The 19,414-nt window shown below is 44.1% G+C and overlaps 1 protein-coding gene across 1 annotated transcript; it reads right to left on the reverse strand.

The window, feature by feature from the left end:
* Positions 1-6,686: 6,686 nt before the first annotated feature.
* Positions 6,687-19,372, reverse strand: snrpd2 (small nuclear ribonucleoprotein D2 polypeptide). The gene is made up of 3 exons (XM_072549387.1): positions 19,276-19,372; positions 10,385-10,564; positions 6,687-7,015 (listed from the first exon to the last, which is right to left on the reverse strand). Coding segments are annotated over exons 1-3 (357 nt in total). The 5' UTR covers positions 19,278-19,372; the 3' UTR covers positions 6,687-6,840.
* Between the last annotated feature and the right edge of the window lie 42 nt (positions 19,373-19,414).

Here is a 19,414-nt window from a genome sequence, read left to right on the forward strand (position 1 = left end):
GTAGAAACAGCAACATTGGTTGCAGATTCTGAAGGGGTTTGACAGGGCTTTACTCTGTAGGAAAAAATGAAGACTGCAGATGCTGGAGATCAGAGTCGAGAGTGCGGTGCTGGAAAAACACAACAAGTCAGGCAGCATCCAAGGAGCAGGAGAATCACCATTTCAGACAAGGGCCCTTCATCAGGAGCGAGGCTGGGTGTGGCGGTCTTTCAGCCCAGCATGGCAGAGTCTCAACCGGCGTGGCAATCTCTCGGCCTGGCATGGTAGCCATACCACTAGTGCTTCATTCAGAGGCTCACTGAAGATGTTACCTAGTATGGTGACGAAACGTCTAAAAACGAACCTTCCAGCTCAGTGAGCAAACATCCATTGTATGCATTTAAAAAAAGTGTTTTCCCCATTAGAATATGTACTTAAGAAGCTGCATCTAGGTACATTGGTAGCAATTAAGTGGCAACTTGTAAACTTTTCACTGCACCCATTGGCATACCTGTGACAATAAAGCTAAGTCTAATTCTGTTCTAATGATGCAAAGTGCATTCCACTGCCCATTTTCTGACTCCAAGTGGCAGTTGGCCCCCCTGGACACAGTGTCACGGCTCATTCGTTTACAAAACACCACTTCAGGTACTTGAACTACAGGAAAGTAGCTTCAAGCAGACTGAACAAAGCAAGAGAGCTGGTGGAAGGAGGGGAGGAGCGAGGGTGGGGGCAGCAGATGTCAATGTTTAGTATACAAACACAGCAGCAAAGCTTTGCAAAGGAGCTTTGCAAACATTCTCCCATTCTGCCCTACGGTGTCAGGTTTCTCTGTCAGGTATGAGGTGTCTCAGATCCCCCTTTGTTGAATTTCCCTGTTACTTAGGCACCATTGCCTTGTAGGCTAGTTTGTGAGATTACACCATCTACGATGTATTGCTTTGACATGTCAAGCAGCCGGTCAGACATACAAGAAATCTTGCATTTACCTAGCACCTTTCATAACCTTGGGATATCTAAAACTTCTGTTTTTTAAAAAATTTATTCATAGTTAAAAATCACATAACACAGGTTTATTTGTGGACAACCACCTGACGAAGAAACAGCACTCCAAAAGCTAGCACTGCCAAATAAACCTGTTGGACTATAACCTGGTGTTGTGTGATTTTTTTTAAACTTAATACACTCCAGTTCAACACCAGCACCTTCATGTCATTATTTATTGATGTGTGGGATATAGATGTCACTTGCTGGCCAGCGTTCTTTTGCCTGTTCCTAGGTGAGAAGGTGGGGGTGAGCTGCCTTCTTGATCCACTGCATTCCACCTGCTGTGGGTTGACCCACAATGCCCTTAGGGAGGGAATCCCAGGATTTTGACCCAACGACACTGAAGGAACGGCGATATATTTCCAAGTCAGAATGGTGAGTGGCTCAGAGGGGAACTTGCAATTGGTGATGTTTCCATAAATCTACTGTCCTGGTCCTTCGAGATGGATGTGGTTGTGGGCTTGGAACGTACTGAGGATCATTGGTGAGTTTCTGCATTGTGTAGACAGTACAGAATGGTAGTGGAGGTAGTGGATGTGGTGCCAATCAAGCAGAGGCTGCTTTGTCCTGGATGGTGTTGAGCTGCTTGAGTGTTGTTGGAGCTGTACCCAACAAGTGAGGAGTATTCCATCATACTCTTGACTTGTGCCTTATAGGTGGCACTTGCCGCAATATTCAGAGCCTCTGACCTGCTTTTGTATCGTCAATTAAAAGCTTTTTTTGGGGGGGGGGTGTAGACATTGCTAGAATGAACACTGAAAGCTCCTACACTTTCCATTGTAGGTTATGTACAAACAAGCATGGCGTGTTTAGTCCCTCAAGTCAGTTCCAATATTCAATTCAACTCCAAAACTACTGAATTTAAAACCTATTTTGGCCCATCTTGCTTCTGATGGTTGCTACAGAAGTAAGTACTAATCTTGTTTCTTGCCCCTCCCCCATACCTTTGCTTAGGGCTCTTTATCAAATACTTATCCAGTACCCTTAAAGGTGATATTTTATACTCTTGAAGCAAAATATTATGACAACGCTATCACTTTAAGAGGTTATGTTGACCTGTTTCGTTTTGAACAGTTTGCCAGGCAGAGGCTTCAAGCTAGCTACTGAGAGCACTTGTGCAAACAGCTTGGTAGGCCTTGGGTTTTTTTTTGGAACAGCCTGAATCGTTTGGCCAGCTCTCACAGATCAGGATTTCGCAGTAGCATCTGAAGCCTTTGGGGTCTTAGCACAGTTGGTGGCTTCAGTGAACGTCTCCCGGCTGCAACTGTCTGAATTTTCTTGATGCTTTTTTCCCTCCTAAATTGGAGAACTACATGTGAGATTCTGCACCTGAATTTGCATTTTTTTGTCAAGGGGTGCACGCATGAGATGTTACGATATCGGAACAGTTAATTAATAATAGTTATGGCACCTTTCTTTCTGTTAAGTTTTCCAGAGTTACAGTAAGATATGAGTGTTTTGCTAAACACAGTAGTTTGACCAGTCACATTGCATCTGGGACAGATATTTTACATTTGCCATTGAAATAAGAATAACTGGTTTCTAGACTACCTCTGAGAGTATTTTGAGGGGGCCTGGTGTGGTCCATAACAATATACACAGTTTTATTAAGCACTGTACCTCGCTTCGTTTATGATGCTTTATAGGCTATTCGGGCTGCTCAAGGACACACCGACCCTCTGAAGAGCATCCCACCCAGATCCACCCCTGCATTGCCCATGGCTAATCCACCTAGTGTGCACATCCATGGACACAATAGGCAATTTAGCAAGGCTGATGCACCAAATCTGCATATCTTTGGACAGTGGGAGGAGACTGGGGCACTCAGCAGATGTGGATATAGGGAGAACCTGCAAACTCCACACAGACCGTCACCAGAGTGTGGAATGGAACCCAGGTCCCTGGCGCTGTGAGGCAGCAATGCCTTTGAGCCAAATGTTTGTGGTGTAAGTCTGATCCCAGGACTTGACTGCCAAGGAACATGTGTTCATAACATGGTCAAACAGGTGGACCTCACCCTTTGAATCTTTCCAACATGCACCAATGGCAGATGGTAACAGTAGGCAGTATTCTTGGTTCACCAGGCCTTGGGAAGGAGTCTCAACCATCCTACAGACATCACATCTGTCTGCCCTGGGATAATGACTGCCATCTGCCCTCAGGCTCACTGCCTTTATTCCTGATGAAGGGCTTTTGCCCGAAACGTCGATTTCGCTGCTCGTTGGATGCTGCCTGAACTGCTGTGCTCTTCCAGCACCACTAATCCAGTAAATGTCACTTCTGTCTTGCATACTGTCTGTAGATGCTGATTTGAGAGTGACAGGCCCTTTGACTGGCAGAGATGGATAGCACTGGGCTGAAGTTGACTGATGCTTTTCCTTCTGCATGGCCATCATTTCATCGGCCCTCTGTCTTAACAGGCCCTTCCTGTTTGTCCCCACTCACCCAAAACAGCAGCAAGCACCAGGACCAGAATACACCGCAGAAGGAGGCCATTTAGCCCATCGAGTTCAATGAGATAATGGCTGATCTTCAACTCCACTTGCTGGTATTCTTCCCATAACCCTTGACTCCATTACAGATTAAAAACTTATCTCAGACTCAAATATATTTATGGAGCCTGCCTCAACAGGCCTCTGTGGGAAAGAATCCCACAGATTCACTTCTCTCAGGAAAAAAAAAAGATTCCTCAGCTCTGGGTGGCCCCTTATTCGAACATTATGCCCAATGGTTCTAGATTCTCCAACAAGAGGAGGGAAGGGGACGAAACGTCTGCAACACAAATTCCCAGCTCAGCGAACAGAACCACAACAATGAGCACCCGAGCTACAAATCTTCTCCCAAACTTTGAAGGAAGCCTTTCCCCATCTACCCTGTCAAATCTCACAAAACTTTTATATATTTCAACAAGGTCACCTCTCATTCTTTTATTTTCTAATAAATACAGAAGGAATCTACTCAACCTCTCCTCCCAAGACAGTCCCTCCATAGCTGGTATCAACCTAGTCAATCTTCTCTGGACTGCCTCCACTATTCCTTAGATATGGGACCAAAAATGTTCACAGCATTCCAGTTTTGGTGTGAAAGTGCCTTTTACAGTCTTAGCAAAACCTCCCTTTTCGTTCACTTTGAAATAAATGACAAGATTCCATTTACCTTTCCAATCATCCAGTAAATTTGGTTGCTAGCCTTTTAAAGAGGGCAAATTCAAAGCATTCATTTCAAGAGGGCTAGAATTCAAGAGCAGAGACATATTGCTCAGGCTGTATAAGGCCACATCTGGAATATTGTGAGTAGTTACAGTCCCTGTATCTAAGGAAGGTTTGGAGTGGGTCCAGAGAAGGTTTACAAGAATGATCCCAGGGATGAAAGGCTTGTATGAGGAGTTTTGAGCATTCTGGATTTGTACTCAATGGAGGTTAGAAGGATGAGGAGTGATCTGATTGAAACTAAGCAATTGGACTGGATAGTGTAGGAATGGAGACATTCCCAGTCCTAAGAGAGACTAGGTCCCAAAGGCACAGCCACAGAGTGAAGGGATGACCTTTAGGACTGAGGAGGAGGACAAATGTCTTCAACTAGAGGGCAGTCAATCTGTGGACCTCATTGCCACAAACAGCTGTCGGGGCAAGTCATTGAACGGATTTAAGACAGAAATAGATAGGTTCTTGATTAGTAAGGGAATCAAGGATTATGGAGCGAAGGCAGGAAAATGGGGTGGAGAAACCTATCAGCCACGATTGAACAGTGAAGCAGACTCGATGGGCTGAATGATATAATTCTGCTAGGTCTTAGGATCTTTTTTGCAACTTATGGACAAGAACTCCCAAATCCCTCCAATCTGTAGCCTTTTGCAGTCTTGCCATGCATCAAATCCAATCCTGGTCAATTGGAGGTCTGGCTTGCAGGAATCCATATATCACCAATGTGGCGACCCTGTTGGACTTATGCTGACAGCTAGCTGGTCACGGAGCACTAGAGTCATAGAGGTGTACAGCATTGAAACAGACCCTTCGGTCCAACCCGTCCACAGGAACGTGACTGCCCATTCAGCTCATATCCCCCAGTCAAAGGATCCCACACAGTGATTTGCTTCCATGCTCTGTGTTGCCAGATTTGTTTGAAGCAGAGGAGGTGGAAGCTGATCAGCTACTTTTCTGGACTTGCACAAGTTGTCAATTGCTGCAAAGGAAGAGGCTGAGAACAGAAACTTGGTACACACTGAACTTTTCAGCTGTTTGCAGTTCAACTTTGACAGATTTGTTTGAAACAACATTATACTTTCATAATTATTCAAGCTGACTTAATAAAGTATGATTACAACTGAAAGTGAGTTTATCGCAGTGAACAAAAGCAGTATTTAAATCAGGGTCAATCCACAGTGTGAAGTAGTTTTTAAATGGCTGAAAATGGCAAGGACAGAACTTTTCACAAACTATATTGAGGTATAATTGGCTCACTAAGTTTTAAAAATATAATTAGAATTGTGAAAATACCACAAGGATTTGTCATATTTCAGTCATGGGACACTGGTAAGTACTCAATCTGCTTCTAGGTTACTAAAAATTAGGGTAACTTGCAGTGATGAATGCAAAATTCAGTAATCTGTTGCAACAATGGGACAAACTGCACCAAGTAAAAAGCAAATCAAGCAGGAACCTTAATAGTGCAGAGTATTTAAAGTCTTGCAATACATTGCAATTTTCAGTGTCTTTATTGCACTAATTGAGTCTCATGGAATGGGACTCATGATTGGCACTCCTGAGCAAGGCTAATGATCAGCCAAGCTACAGGTGACACCCTGTGTGGAATCCAGAACCATTCTAGCTACTATCCTGACAGGCCAATGTGGAAAGAATCTTGCCCCAGAGTGACAAGACAACCAATACCAATTGTGAAACAGGCAAGGCAGATTGGTTGCAGACCCACCTACTCTGTAATTACTGAGGCTTGATTTGGTCATGAACTGCTTTTCCCAAGCACCGCATTTTAAACCACCTTGATATAGGAGAGTAAAGTGGAAACTAATGCAATCAGCTTGTCTGAAGGAAGATCTAGTTGGTTGGTAGACAATTAACAAGGTCCCAACAAAACCAGGTGAAAGTGAGCAGCACATTTCAACAAACAATTCAGTGCACCAAACCAAAGTTAGATTGCATTATCGCTTGGCAACCCAGTTAAGGTGGGTACTGGGGTCTGGATATTCGTATCTGCGTTCAGGAAGCATCCACCTGCAGGATGCAAGATCAGTGCTGTCATGTTTACTCAATGCTTATGCAGTGAATAACTAATCATCACCATTTTAATGGCATTTTCCTGACTGTATAGACAATAACAAACTAATGTTTAAAATGGCACAATTCCAAGTACTTACATGCAAGAGATGTGCCAAGTGGTCCCAGAGCCAGACGCTGGGATTCAAAACATAGGGAAGAAGAACTGCTTCCGTATAGGCAATGATACTCGGTCATGCCTTATACATCACTTACAGCTACATGAAGTATTCTTAAAAAAGGGAGAGACATGCAGTGCCAGGCTGGTTCTGGTGCATTGATCAGATTGAAACAGCCATCCACCAGGACTCAAAGGAGTTGAGTTTCAAAAAGACCTGAGTCAATACCTGACAATTGAAATTCAGCTTAAGCTAAAGAAACAGTATGTACACAAAATGTATTTTATTACAAAGTAAAGTCCACAACAAAAACACAATGTCAGGGCCCGACTTAAGAAACAAAATAAAAGAACTAGGCTTGTTATTGGTTCAGAATCTCCCACTCAGTGTCATAAGTTACAATTATCACAAAAGCAGCCATTTCATTTGCCAGTAATCAATGGATTTCTAAGAACAACAATCACCGAATCCCCTCGGAGGAACATCTTGGAGATGTATCGGTCCTTGTTAACTGGTTTGGACTTCTTCTTGCCTTTCCCACTCTTGGGTACCTCGGTCCACATCTCTTTGACGTTTTCTAGCACCATGTTGCAATGTCTGGAACAGGAAACAGGTGAGAATTTGAGAGCTTTTCAGAACAGAAATTCTTTCCAATAACACACCTCGTCAATGCAACACAATTCAGGACTCCAATGGTACTGCAGATCATAATCACTCTCAGTGCATGTAGTGGAGATTCCCTGCAAGTGCTTCCCTTGCTCCACATGCCCTTTGACACATGTCATGCACCCAAAGGCAAACCAGGCTGCCCCTTCAGAACTTGCACGATCCATTGCGCCAAAGTTGGAATCATAAAGGCAAAATACTGCACTTACAGACAGTGATATAGATGCAGTCCACACAAAATACAGTGTCAGTGTTTCTTATCACAGGCCACCTACAGTAGCAAACATTGCTACCAGATCCATTACAAAAATACCCACTTGCAGATTTCACAGAAAACTTGGAAAGGGAATTGAAAATAAAAACCGTTGGTCTTTGAAGGAGGAAGAAGGAAGTAAGGCAAAAGACACAGTTGTACCTAAAAAGGCACAATGAACTGGTTGAAATCTGATTACCTTAGTGACAAGGTTGTAACAGATAACAAATAGGAGAGAGATGCATTTCCTGGCTTAAAAAGGGTCAAGTTATCACTGTTAGTTTTATCAGATGCTACATACAGCGAGAACATTAACATTGTGCTCAATACCCAGTGTAGACTGCAGGACATCAGTCAGAAACTACCCTGTCAAATACGACACCTTAACCATGTGATTTTTAAGGAACAGCAATGAGGATATATATTTTGACTTACTTCCTTGAGGTGGGGAGTGGGAAATTAAAATACTTCCCCACTTGTTGCAAATTCTTTAATCAGAAGCTCATCACATAAAGCAAGTGTACCTCCTGTCCAGACCAGTGACATTTCAGTTTCCTTTACCAACCTGGCACCTTGTCAGTGAATTTTAACAATTTAACACCAACCGTGGTCATTTTTATGCGAGGGCTCCAAAACCCACTAACAACTGGAGTGTAAGAGGCAGATATTCATTACAACTAGCCTTAACCAGTTGCACCAAACAGTAAACTCGACAGCCCAGCCCTCCTCTGCATCCTTGCAATTTACTTTTGCTTTCACGTACTCACCTAATTCTTTACTGAAAAGCTATCAGGTAGCTGATTCCAAAGCTTTAATACTCCCTGCGTAAAGATTTGCCACTTCCAGAGCTGCTACCAGTCACATCCATTCAACGTATTTTCGGTACTCACTTGCCAATCTATTGTAACTGCCTGAAATAAAGTTCACTGCCACGAAACGGGGTGAAAATCACATCCCTATCAGTCAGGACTGGAAGTCTGTCCAGGTTCCAGAGGTGGAGTGCTAGCCAAACTTTTATAGTACTGCCCTCACTGATGGACAGTGTTACAAAGATCAGTGACACAAAGCAGTAGAGAAATAAATTAAGTTAGTTTATTCTATTCTTCGTGAGCAGAGGATGATTCAGAAATCTGCACTGGCATCTCATCAACTCTGTTGTCAGATGCCTGTAGGAGTGTGCACGATCAGTGAGAGAGGATCTTAACCTGGAACTGGAACAGGTCATTTCAAAACCTGTTACTTTTTGAGTTAATGTTAGATCCAACCCAATCTCTTCCCCATTGCGGTGAGAGGAAATGATTAGATTAGATTAGATTAGATTCCCTACAGTGTGGAAACAGGCCCTTTGGCCCAACAAGTCCACACCGACCCTCCGAACAGTAACCCACCTAGATCCATTCCCCTATTCTATACTTACTCCTGACTAATGCAATTAACACTATGGGCAATTTAGCATGGCCAATTCACCAACCTGCACATCTTTGGACTGTGGGAGGAAACCGGAGCACCCGGAGGAAACCCATGCAGACAAAGGGAGAATGTGCAAACTCCACACAGACAGTTGCCTGAGGCTGGAATCAAACATGGGTCCCTGGTGCTGTGAGGCAGCAGTGCTAACCACTGAGCGACCGTGCCGCCCCGGTGTCAGTCCATATAGCTTCGTTCCAAAGTTTAAGGTGGAGCTGGAATAAGTCCAGTTGAGTAAGAGCTGTCAGTCATTCAACAGATCATAAGGGATACCACTGAATGGAAGTAATCAGACGCTAATCAGACATAGAGTGGTGGGATCTGCAGCGATAAAGTACCACAATTCAACCAGCTCGGATGCACAAATAGAACACTGACAAATGTTCGGTGGATTGGGTGAACAGAATGAGCTGCAACAGGAGATGGTGGAGGTAGGTACAATTACAGCATTTAAAAGGCATTTGGATAGGTACATGAACAGGGTTTAAAGGGATACAGGCCAAATGCTGGCAAATGGGACTAAATTAATTTATCTGGTTGGCATGGATGAGTTGGACCAAAGGGTCTGGTTCAGTACTCTACATCTCTAAGACTATTGAGTCGTAACACCACAACAAGTCTATTTGACACACAAGGCAAGACATAGAATCATAGCGATGTACAGCATGGAAACAGACCCTTTGGTCCATACCATCCATGCCAACCAAATATCCCAACCCAATCTAGTCCCACCTGCCAGCACCTGGCCCATATCGCTCCAAACCCTTCCTATTTGTCTTGACCTAAAGCCACAGGCTTCTCATTTACAATGCACTTGTGCTAAAAAACAACATGCAGAATTTTACCATGCAGGTAGAAAGCAGCAAACAAATATATTTCAATGCTGTCTCTACACTAAAGCTAAGGCCCAGACCTTCCCCACAGAGCAAGCTTCCAGCACCAGGCGCTCTGCATACCAGAACTTCACCAGTCCACAGGTAAAGCCCATTGTGACTCATGACTGCAGACAGACCACAAAGTTAATACTATTCCCGGAAAGGATGACAATGATAGATTAAATTCCTGACTTGTTCCTTGTTTGGTTTTTTAAAAAAGAAATGTCACTAGACCAGAATTTTATGTAATTTCAATACACCTGCAAACGCAGGACAATTGTAAAGTTCATTGCTAGGTGAAGGTGAAAGACTTATATGCAATCTATCACAGTAATGCTCTGTGATAGCAGCAATTTGATTAATGCTGCAGATAAATAGAAAACAAGAGCACAAGTAGGCCTGTAGCCTTTCAAGCCTGCTTTATGATTCAGCATGATCATAACTGATCCTCAACCTCAACACCACACTCCCACATTTTTCCCCCATATTCCTCAATATTTGTAGGAATATATAAAATAATATCAAGCTACTTGCCACTCTGCTGCATTTTGGTTGTGACAAAATGTCATAGATGTCACATGTTAAAACCTAGCGGTGAACATTCCTCCCATAACATACATTTTTGATTTTTTGGGGGGTGGGGAGCCTGCCAATATAGTTGGAAAGCAAGAGTAGACAGGCAAGCAGTGATCACAAAAAGCCTACCTGTCAAAGGCTTTGACTCTGCCAAGCAGCTTCTTGTTGTTGCGACAGTTGATAAGGACCTGCGTGTTGTTTTTCACGGACTGTGTCAGAACAGAGAGAGGTCCTGTGTTAAACTCTTCCTCCTCTCTCTTCTGGAGCTCCTCAGGAGTCATCTCACTCTTCGGCTTGTTTAGCAGACTCCTAGAAGGATTATTCCAAGTTATTTCAAAGATTCATCATTAAGGATCCAATAGTGGAGAGTCAAACATAATAAGAAGGCAGAGTGATTAATCGTTAGACCCTCTTTGATATAAGGACCTTCCAACTCTCAGCACAGCTTCAGAATGCTCTGAATAACCAACTCAAGACTTCTTTTGAAGCGAAATACTGCTGTTATGTAGACAAAAGCACAGCAAGACTGTGGAAATGGCGACTGAATGGCAAGATACTGCTGATTGGGTAACTGCTATGTGTAGTTTTGGTCTCTGCATTTACAAATGGATAGCTGCCTCTGAAGTCAATACAGAAAACATTCATTCAACTGGTCACCAAGATGAGAGGGTAGCCTACGCTAAAAGGCCAAGTAAAGTAGGTATATGCTCTCTGGATTTTGGAATAAACCAAGTTGGCCCATCCCAAAGTTGTCAGTGTAGTGTATCACATGGCACCAATGAACTAGTGGCATTCTCGCTGGACCATTAATCCAGAATACCAGGTAAGGTCCAGAGTTTGAATCCTGCTATGGTAGATGGCGGAATTTGAATTTAATAAAATATTCAAATAATATGGATCCCATCCCATCCCATCCACCGATACCTATTTGGGAAGGAAACTACCTTTCTTATTCAATCTGGCCTATATGTGACTCTGTACCCACAGCAATATGACTGATTCTTAACTATCCTTTGGGCAACTAGGGATGGGCAATAAATGCTGTCCTAACCAGCAGTGCCCACATCCCATGAATGAATCAAAAGAACTCCCCTGTGGAAAGCCCCAGTAAAGTCCTAGAGCAAGTCAGTCCTTGCTGTCCCCTCAACTAGGAAGATTGCGGTAGCAGAATCTTAATTAACTTGATTAATTCTGGAGGTTACAACAATCATTATAGCACATCATACTCCACATCAGAAAGCTCCAGTTGGGTTTCACAAAAGGCATGCCCCACATATAAACATGCAACAATCATCCATTATTAGCTGAGGGGCAGTTTCACTGAAATATTAAAAGACTCTGAAGGGGGTTGACAGGACAAATACAGGTAGCCCCTGCTATCAGAAAGTACAGCGTTTCCAGGAAACCTCTCGTAAGCAGAAAATGGCATAAAGCGAAGGTGCATGATTTATATGGGGAAAATGTTTCTCCAATTTTCATAAGAATGAAAATCCTCTCCAGATTTGCAAAAGCCGGTACTAATGTAGCTCTTTCGTAAAAGCCAAATTGCGTAAAGGGAATGCTCCAAAACTAGGTGAATCCTGAACGGAGATTGTGTTTTCCCCTCCCACTCAAGCTGGAGAATCTCAAAAATGGCACAGTCTCAGGAGAAGGACTGCACATTTCAGATTGAGGAGAAGACAAATTACTTCAAAGGGTTATGAATCTTTGGAATACTACCTCAGAAGGTTGCGAATGCTCCATTGTTGAAAATATACAAGGCTGGGATAGACAATGTTTTAGTCTCTCACAGAATCAGGGAAGATGGGCAATGGGTGGGAGGATGGATTTGAAGTCAAAAATCAGCCCCTGATTGGATTGAATTATGGACCAGGCCAATGGACTACACTTGCTTTTGTTTCTAGTGTTCTTAATGTTCAATCATGGCATGATGTGAACTGCCTGTTCTCCTCTGAACAAAGCCATGAAAAATTTGACACACCATTTTGACTTCTGTAGGTCTTCGACAATATCCCACATGGTAGACATGTTTGGTTCAGGTCAGATCACATGGGATCCAGTGAAAGCTAGCCAACTGGATACAATATTGGCTTGATGGTAGAAGGCAGAGGGCTATCATCCGGACTGGAGGCCTGTGATTAGTGATGCACTGCAAGAATTAGTTCTGGGTCCACGGCTGTTTGTCATCATATCAAAGATTTGGATGAAAATATAGTGGGTAGGGTTAATAAGTTTGCGGATGATACCAAAACTGGTGGTACTGTGGCCACCGAAGGTTATCGCAAAGTACGAGATCTTGATGAGGTGGGCCAATGGGCTGAGAAGTGGCAGACAGAGTTTAATTTCGATAAATGTGAGGTGTGCATTTTGATAAGGCAAACCAAGGCAGGAATTACACAGTTAACAGGACAGTGCTGGAGCATGTTGTTGAACAGAGGGACCTCAGGATGTGGGTTCGTAGTTCCTTGAAACTAGCATCACAGGTAGATATTGTGGTGAAGGTTGTATTTGGCATGCTTGCCTTCATTTGTCAGAGCACTGTGTACAGGAGCTGGAACAAGCTGGACAAGACATAGGTGAGGTTACTTTTATATTATTGCTTATAATTCTGTTACAGGAAAGATGTCGTTAAACTAGAAAGGATGCAGAAAAAATTGACAAGATGTTGCCGGGACTGGAATTGTAAGAGGTGGCTAGACAGCCTAGGACCTTTTTACCCTGGAATGTCAGAGGCTGAGGGGTGACCTTATAGAGGTTTATAAGGTCACGAGGGGCATAGATAAGGTGAATTGCTAAGGTCTTTTTTTTCCCAAGGGTCAGGGATAGGTTTAAGGTGAGAGGGTAATGATTTTAAAGGGACCCAATGGGCAATGCTTTCACACAGAGGGTGGCGTGTATATGGAATAAGCTGCCAGAGGAGACGGTAGAGGCCAGTACAATTACAGGATTTAACAGACATTTGGAAAGGTACATGAATTGGAAGGGTTTAGAGGTTTATGGCCAAATGTTGGCAAGTGGGACGAGTTCAGTTTGGAATACCTGGTCAGCATGGACAAATTGGACCAAAGCACTTGTTTCCATGCCGTATGACTCTATGAATGGTACCCCATTCAAATCAACCTTGTGAAACTTAACCCAGGCTCCTTAAAAATTAATCAGGAGCTTGAACCTACAACCAGAGCAGGATTATTCTGAACTGGGTCATGTTGATGCCACAAATTTTGCTCGGACAAAACCCAGGAAAGCAATTAAGTCCATCACATAGCAAAAGACTAACGTTAGAATGGCAAAGACAGAATCTATACAAATATAGTGAAGCCTGCCAGGCAACTACTTGAGTGAAAGGGATTATATACGCTGTATGTCGGAATGCTCCCAGTATTTATTTTAGAAAGTTCCCACCAACTCAACTAACATCCCAAAACACACACACTTTAAAAGAGCTCCATTATTTATAGATCTCCAAAGACTGAATTTATTCTTTTTAAAATGATACAGACTTTGGGATATTTTCACACAGGTTTACAGAAGCTCACAAAAACCAGAGATCACATATCTAAAAGGATGTTAGACGGTCCTTTCCACAGAGAACAGTAGATCATAATTATACCTCCCACCCCAAGGATATAGATCCTTAGCCTCCGATCATACACACAGACAGTTTTCACCTGTACAATGATGACATTCAGCTGAATCTTACGAACATCTCATTCACTGCTCCACTCCTTATTGTGCATTTGACATCCAATACTGGATCTGCAGAATTTCTTCCAGTTAAACATTAATTTTGAAGACAACATGTTCAGTTTTACTCCAAACTCTTCTCCCTTGCCAGTATCCACTCTCGCCATCTCCTGGCAACAATCCAAAATTAAACTAATTTGCTCAACTTGGTGATCTGTTTAATCCCGCAACAAGTATCCAATCACACATTAACGCCATCACTAATCTGTAACATCACCAGACATCGTGCCTGCCTCAACTAGACTGTCGTTGAATTATAACACAAAAGTTCAGCTTCTCCCATCATGAAAATAAGTTAATCAGGGTCTCAGTTAGGAAAGCTCAAGGTACAGGCCAGAACATGTAACACCCATTGGAACAGGACTCTGGTCAGACAGCTAATTCCAACTACTGTAATAAAGAAACTGAACAAATGCCTTCCCTTAACAGCACAGGAAACGATATGGAAAGGGTAACATAAATTGAGTAAGTTGAATGAGGTGACAAGAGGATAAAGTTGGGGGGGGGGGAGGAGGAAACGGTGAGGCAAGAGGGTCGGGGTGCAGCAGTGAGGGCCATAAGACCAAATGAAAGAACAGCACAATTTCCATCATTCAATAATGGCTGATACGTTCCTCAACCCGGACGAGGAACGGTCCCGGACGATTGGAAGATGGCTGTAGTAACCCCCTTGTTCAAGAAAGGATCAAGGCAAAAGATGGAAAATTATAGGCCAATCAGCTTAACCTCGGTTGTTGGTAAAATTCTAGAATCCATCATTAAGGATGAGGTTGCTAAATTCTTGGAAGAGCAGAGTCTGATTAGAACAAGTCAACATGGATTTAGTAAAGGGAGGTCATGCCTGACAAACCTGTTGGAATTTTTTGAAGAGGTAACAAGTAGGTTAGACCAGGGGAACCCAGTGGATGTGGTCTATCTGGACTTTCAAAAGGCCTTTGATAAGGTGCCACACGGGAGACTGCTGAGCAAGGTGAGGGCCCATGGTGTTCGAGGTGAGCTGCTGGGATGGATTGAGGATTGGCTATCTAACAGAAGGCAGAGAGTTGGGATAAAAGGTTCTTTTTCAGAATGGCAGCCGGTGACGAGCGGTGTCCCGCAGGGTTCGGTGCTGGGGCCACAGCTGTTCGCATTATATATTAATGATTTGGATGAGGGAACCGGGGGCATTCTAGCGAAGTTTGCCGATGATACAAAGTTAGGTAGACAGGCAGGTAGTACTGAGGAAGTGGGGAGGCTACAGAAGGATCTAGACAGGTTGGGAGAGTGGTCCAGGAAATGGCTGATGGAATTTAACGTGAGCAAGTGCGAGGTCTTGCACTTTGGCAAAAAGAATATAGGAATGGACTACTTTCTAAATGGTGAGAAACTTAATAAAGCCAAAGCACAAAGGGATCTGGGAGTGCTAGTCGAGGATTCTCTAAAGGTAAACATGCAGGTTGAGTCTGTGATTAAGAAAGCGAATGCAATGTTGTCTCTTATCTCAAGAGGGTTGGAATATAAAAGCAGAGATGTACTACTAAGACTTTATAAAGCTCTGGTTAGGCCCCATTTGGAGTACTGTGTCCAGTTTTGGTCCCCACACCTCAGGAAGGACATACTGGCACTGGAACGTGTCCAGCGGAGATTCACACGGATGATCCCTGGAATGACAGGTCTAGCATATGAGGAACGGCTGAGGATACTGGGGTTGTATTCGTTGGAGTTTAGAAGATTAAGGGGAGATCTAATAGAGACGTACAAAATAATACATGGCTTTGAAAAGGTGGATGCTAGAAAATTGTTTCTGTTAGGCGAGGAGACTAGGACCCGTGGACACAGCCTTAGAATTAGAGGGGGTCATTTCAGAACGGAAATGCGGAGACATTTCTTCAGCCAGAGAGTGGTGGGCCTGTGGAATTCATTGCCACGGAGTGCAGTGGAAGCCGGGACGCTAAATGTCTTCAAGGCCGAGATTGATAGGTTCTTGTTGTCTAGAGGAATTAAGGGCTACGGGGAGAACGCTGGCAAGTGGAGCTGAAATGCGCATCAGCCATGATTGAATGGCGGAGTGGACTCGATGGGCCGAATGGCCTTACTTCCACTCCTATGTCTTATGGTCTTAACCCCATCCTCCTGCCTTCTGCCCATAACCTTTGATTCCTCCTGTCAATCAACAAATCATCTATCTATCATAAATACACTCAATGACTTGGCCTCCACAACCCTCTGCAGTAATGAGTTCCACAGATTCATTACTGTGAATTCCTTCTCATCTCAGTTCTAAGGGTCACCCGTTCACTCTGACATTGCACTTTTGGGGGAAAGTGACGACTACAGGTGTTGGAAATCAGAGTCGAAGAGTATGGTGATGAAGACTTTATGCTCATCATGCCTCCTGATGCAGAGCTTATGCCCAAAATGTCAATTCTCCTGCTGCTCAGATGCTGCCTGACCTGCTGTGCCTTTCCAGCATCACACTCTTTGACACTATCTTTGAGTCCTAGTTTCTCCTACTATTGGAAATATTTTGTCCACATCCACTTTATCCAGACCCCTCAGCATTCTGTATGTTTCAATCAGAGGCCCCCTTATCCTTCTAAACTCCATCAAATAGAGACCCAGAGTTGTCAATCATTCCTCATATAACAAATTCTGGGATCATTCTTGTAAAACTCCTCTGGACCTGCTTGAAGCCAGCCTCAACCTTGTCACGAGTTTTGAGAAGATTTGTAGCTCAGGTTGAGGTTCTGCATGTAGGTTTGCTCGCTGAGCTGGAAGGTTAGTTTTCAGACATTTTGTCACCATGCTAGGTAACATCTTCAGTGAGCCTCCAAATGAAGTACATGTGGTGTAGCCCGCTTTCTACACCACCAGTGCTTCATTTGGAGGGTATTGAAGAAGAGGTTACCTAGCATGGCGACGAAACGTCTGCAAACGAACCTTCCAGCTCAGCAAGCAAACCTACATTGTCAACCTTCTTCCTTAGGTATGGGCCCATACTGCTCACAACATTCCAAATGCAGTTGACCAGAGCCTTATGAAGCTTCAGCAATACATCACTGCGTTTCTATTCTTGAAATGAATGCTAAGAGTGTTAGCCCTCTTGAAATGACTGCTAACACTGCATCTACCTTCCTAACTGCCAAGTGAACCTGCATGTTAACCCTAACAGAATGACTTGGATTCCCTTAAGAAAACGACTGGGAACTGTGCTGCTCGTGGACTACATAAATGATTTGAAGGAAAACGTAGCTGGTCTAATTAGTAAGTCTGTGGATGACACAAAGATTGGTGGAGTTGTGAATATTGAGGAAGATTGTCAGAGGATACAGCAGGATATAGATCAGTTGGAGGCATGGGCAGAAAATGGCAGATGGAGTTTAATCCAATCAAATAGAAAGGGTTTAGACATATGTGGGCCAAGTGCTGGCAAATGGGTCTAGATTAATTTGCAATATCTGGTTGGCATCGAGTTGGACTGAAGGTTCTGTTTCTGTGCTGTACATCTCTAAGACTCTAAATGTGCGGTGATGCATTTTGCAAGGTCCAGTACAGGTGGAAATTATACAGTACATGGCAGAACCCTTTGGAGGGTATTGATATGCAGAGGGATCAGGGTGTGCAGCCCCACAGGTCACTGAAGGTGGCAGCATAGGTAGAGAAGGTAGTAAAAAAGGCCTGTGGCATGCTCGCCTTCAATAGAAGTAGCATGGAGTATAAGGATAGGCAAGTTATGCTGCTGCTTTTTGGAACTTGAAATGTTGCGTACAGTTCTGGCCACAGCAGAAGGATGCGATACTTTGGAAAGGGTACAGAAAAGGTTCACCAGGTTTTTGCCTGGTATGGGAGATTTTAGCTATAAAGAAAGATTGGATAGACTGCATTCGATTTCACTGGAATGCAGGAGGTTGAGGGGCAACCGGTAGAGGTTTAAAAGATTGGGAATGGCATGGATAGAGTGGAAAGTAAGAGACGTTTTCTCAGGGTGGAGGGGTCACGTACTAGGAGACACAATGTCTGTCTGTCTGTGGGTGGTGTCTTAAAAGAGATGCACAAGGCAAGTTTTTCTCTCAAAAGATGGTGCGTGTGCCTGGAATGCGCCACTAGAGGTGGTGGAAGCAGACTCAATAGAAGTTTTCAAGAAGCACCTGGACGAATACATGAATAGGAAGGAAATAAAAGGATACGGATTCCTCTGTGAGTGAAGACATTTGTTTTATTATGGAAGGACAAAATGTGTCCGTGCAGGCTTAGACATCTGAAGGGCCTGTTCCTGTGCTATACTGTTCTTTTTTCCCAACTGCCTTTCTGCATCAGATTTCTGAATCCTTTCCCCATTTAGAAAATAGCTTAAGTCACTATTCTTTGTACTGAAGTGCATAACCTCACACTTTCCCAATTGTATGCCATCTGCCACTTCTTTGTCCACTCGTCTAGCCAAGCCCTACTGCAATCTCCCCGCTGCCTCGACACGACCTGCCCCTCCACCTACATTTGCATCATTTACAAACTTAGCAACAATGCTCTCAGTGCCTTCACCCAGATTGTTAATGAATAATATGAACAGTTATGGTCTCAACACTGACACCTGCAGAAACCACTAGTCATCAGCTACCATCCTGAAAAAGATCCCTTTGTCCCTCTATCCATAGTAGAGGAACTGGAAGAACACAGCAAGCCAAGCAACATCAAGAGGGCGAGAAGTCGACATTGGGGGTATAAACCTTCACCAGGAATCCTCTGTCCATGCCAGGTCCTTACCCCTAACACTATGGGCTCTCCTGTTATTTAGCAGCCACCTGGAAATCCAAATAGATCACATCAACTGGCTTTCCTTCGTCTAACGTGCCACGTTACCCCGTCAAAGAATTCTGAACAGGTTTGTCAGAGCCAAGAGGGACAGGAGAAGGGGGATTAGTCAAGAGGAGGGACAGGTGAGGGGAGGACTAGTGTCTGAGGAACCAGTGAAATGGGACAATGAGGCGAAAAGAGTGAGATAGAATCGGGTAAATATTGTCCCCTCTCCTTCCCCTCACACCACGGACGGGGTTAGGTACCGAGAATCTCTGTTTCCCCCCCCCCAATCACCGTCCCCCCCGGTGGGGAAAGGCTTCGGGCCTGCGCGGACTAGGCCTCAGGCCTTAGCAACGCCTTAAAAAGGCCCCTAATTACCGACAGGGGAGCGGGAAAACGGTGCCGCGGAGGAGAGAGGTGCGGCTCTTTTCTCCCCCATCATCATCGCCGCCCCTCTCTCTATCTCTCAATCAATCACTTCACCCCCTCCTCGACCTACTCACATGGCGCTCGATGTCCCCCTCGCCGCCGCTTCGCTCCTTCTGCCGCAACCGACCCGCGCTTCGCCTCTCTCCGGAAGAAGAGGTAGCACACTTCCGGTTGGAGCAATGGCCGCTGGGTGATGTCGTTTCCGCGTCGCAC

The sequence above is a fragment of the Chiloscyllium punctatum genome, chromosome 29 (assembly GCF_047496795.1).
Source record: "Chiloscyllium punctatum isolate Juve2018m chromosome 29, sChiPun1.3, whole genome shotgun sequence".
In the NCBI taxonomy this organism is placed as follows: domain Eukaryota; kingdom Metazoa; phylum Chordata; class Chondrichthyes; order Orectolobiformes; family Hemiscylliidae; genus Chiloscyllium; species Chiloscyllium punctatum.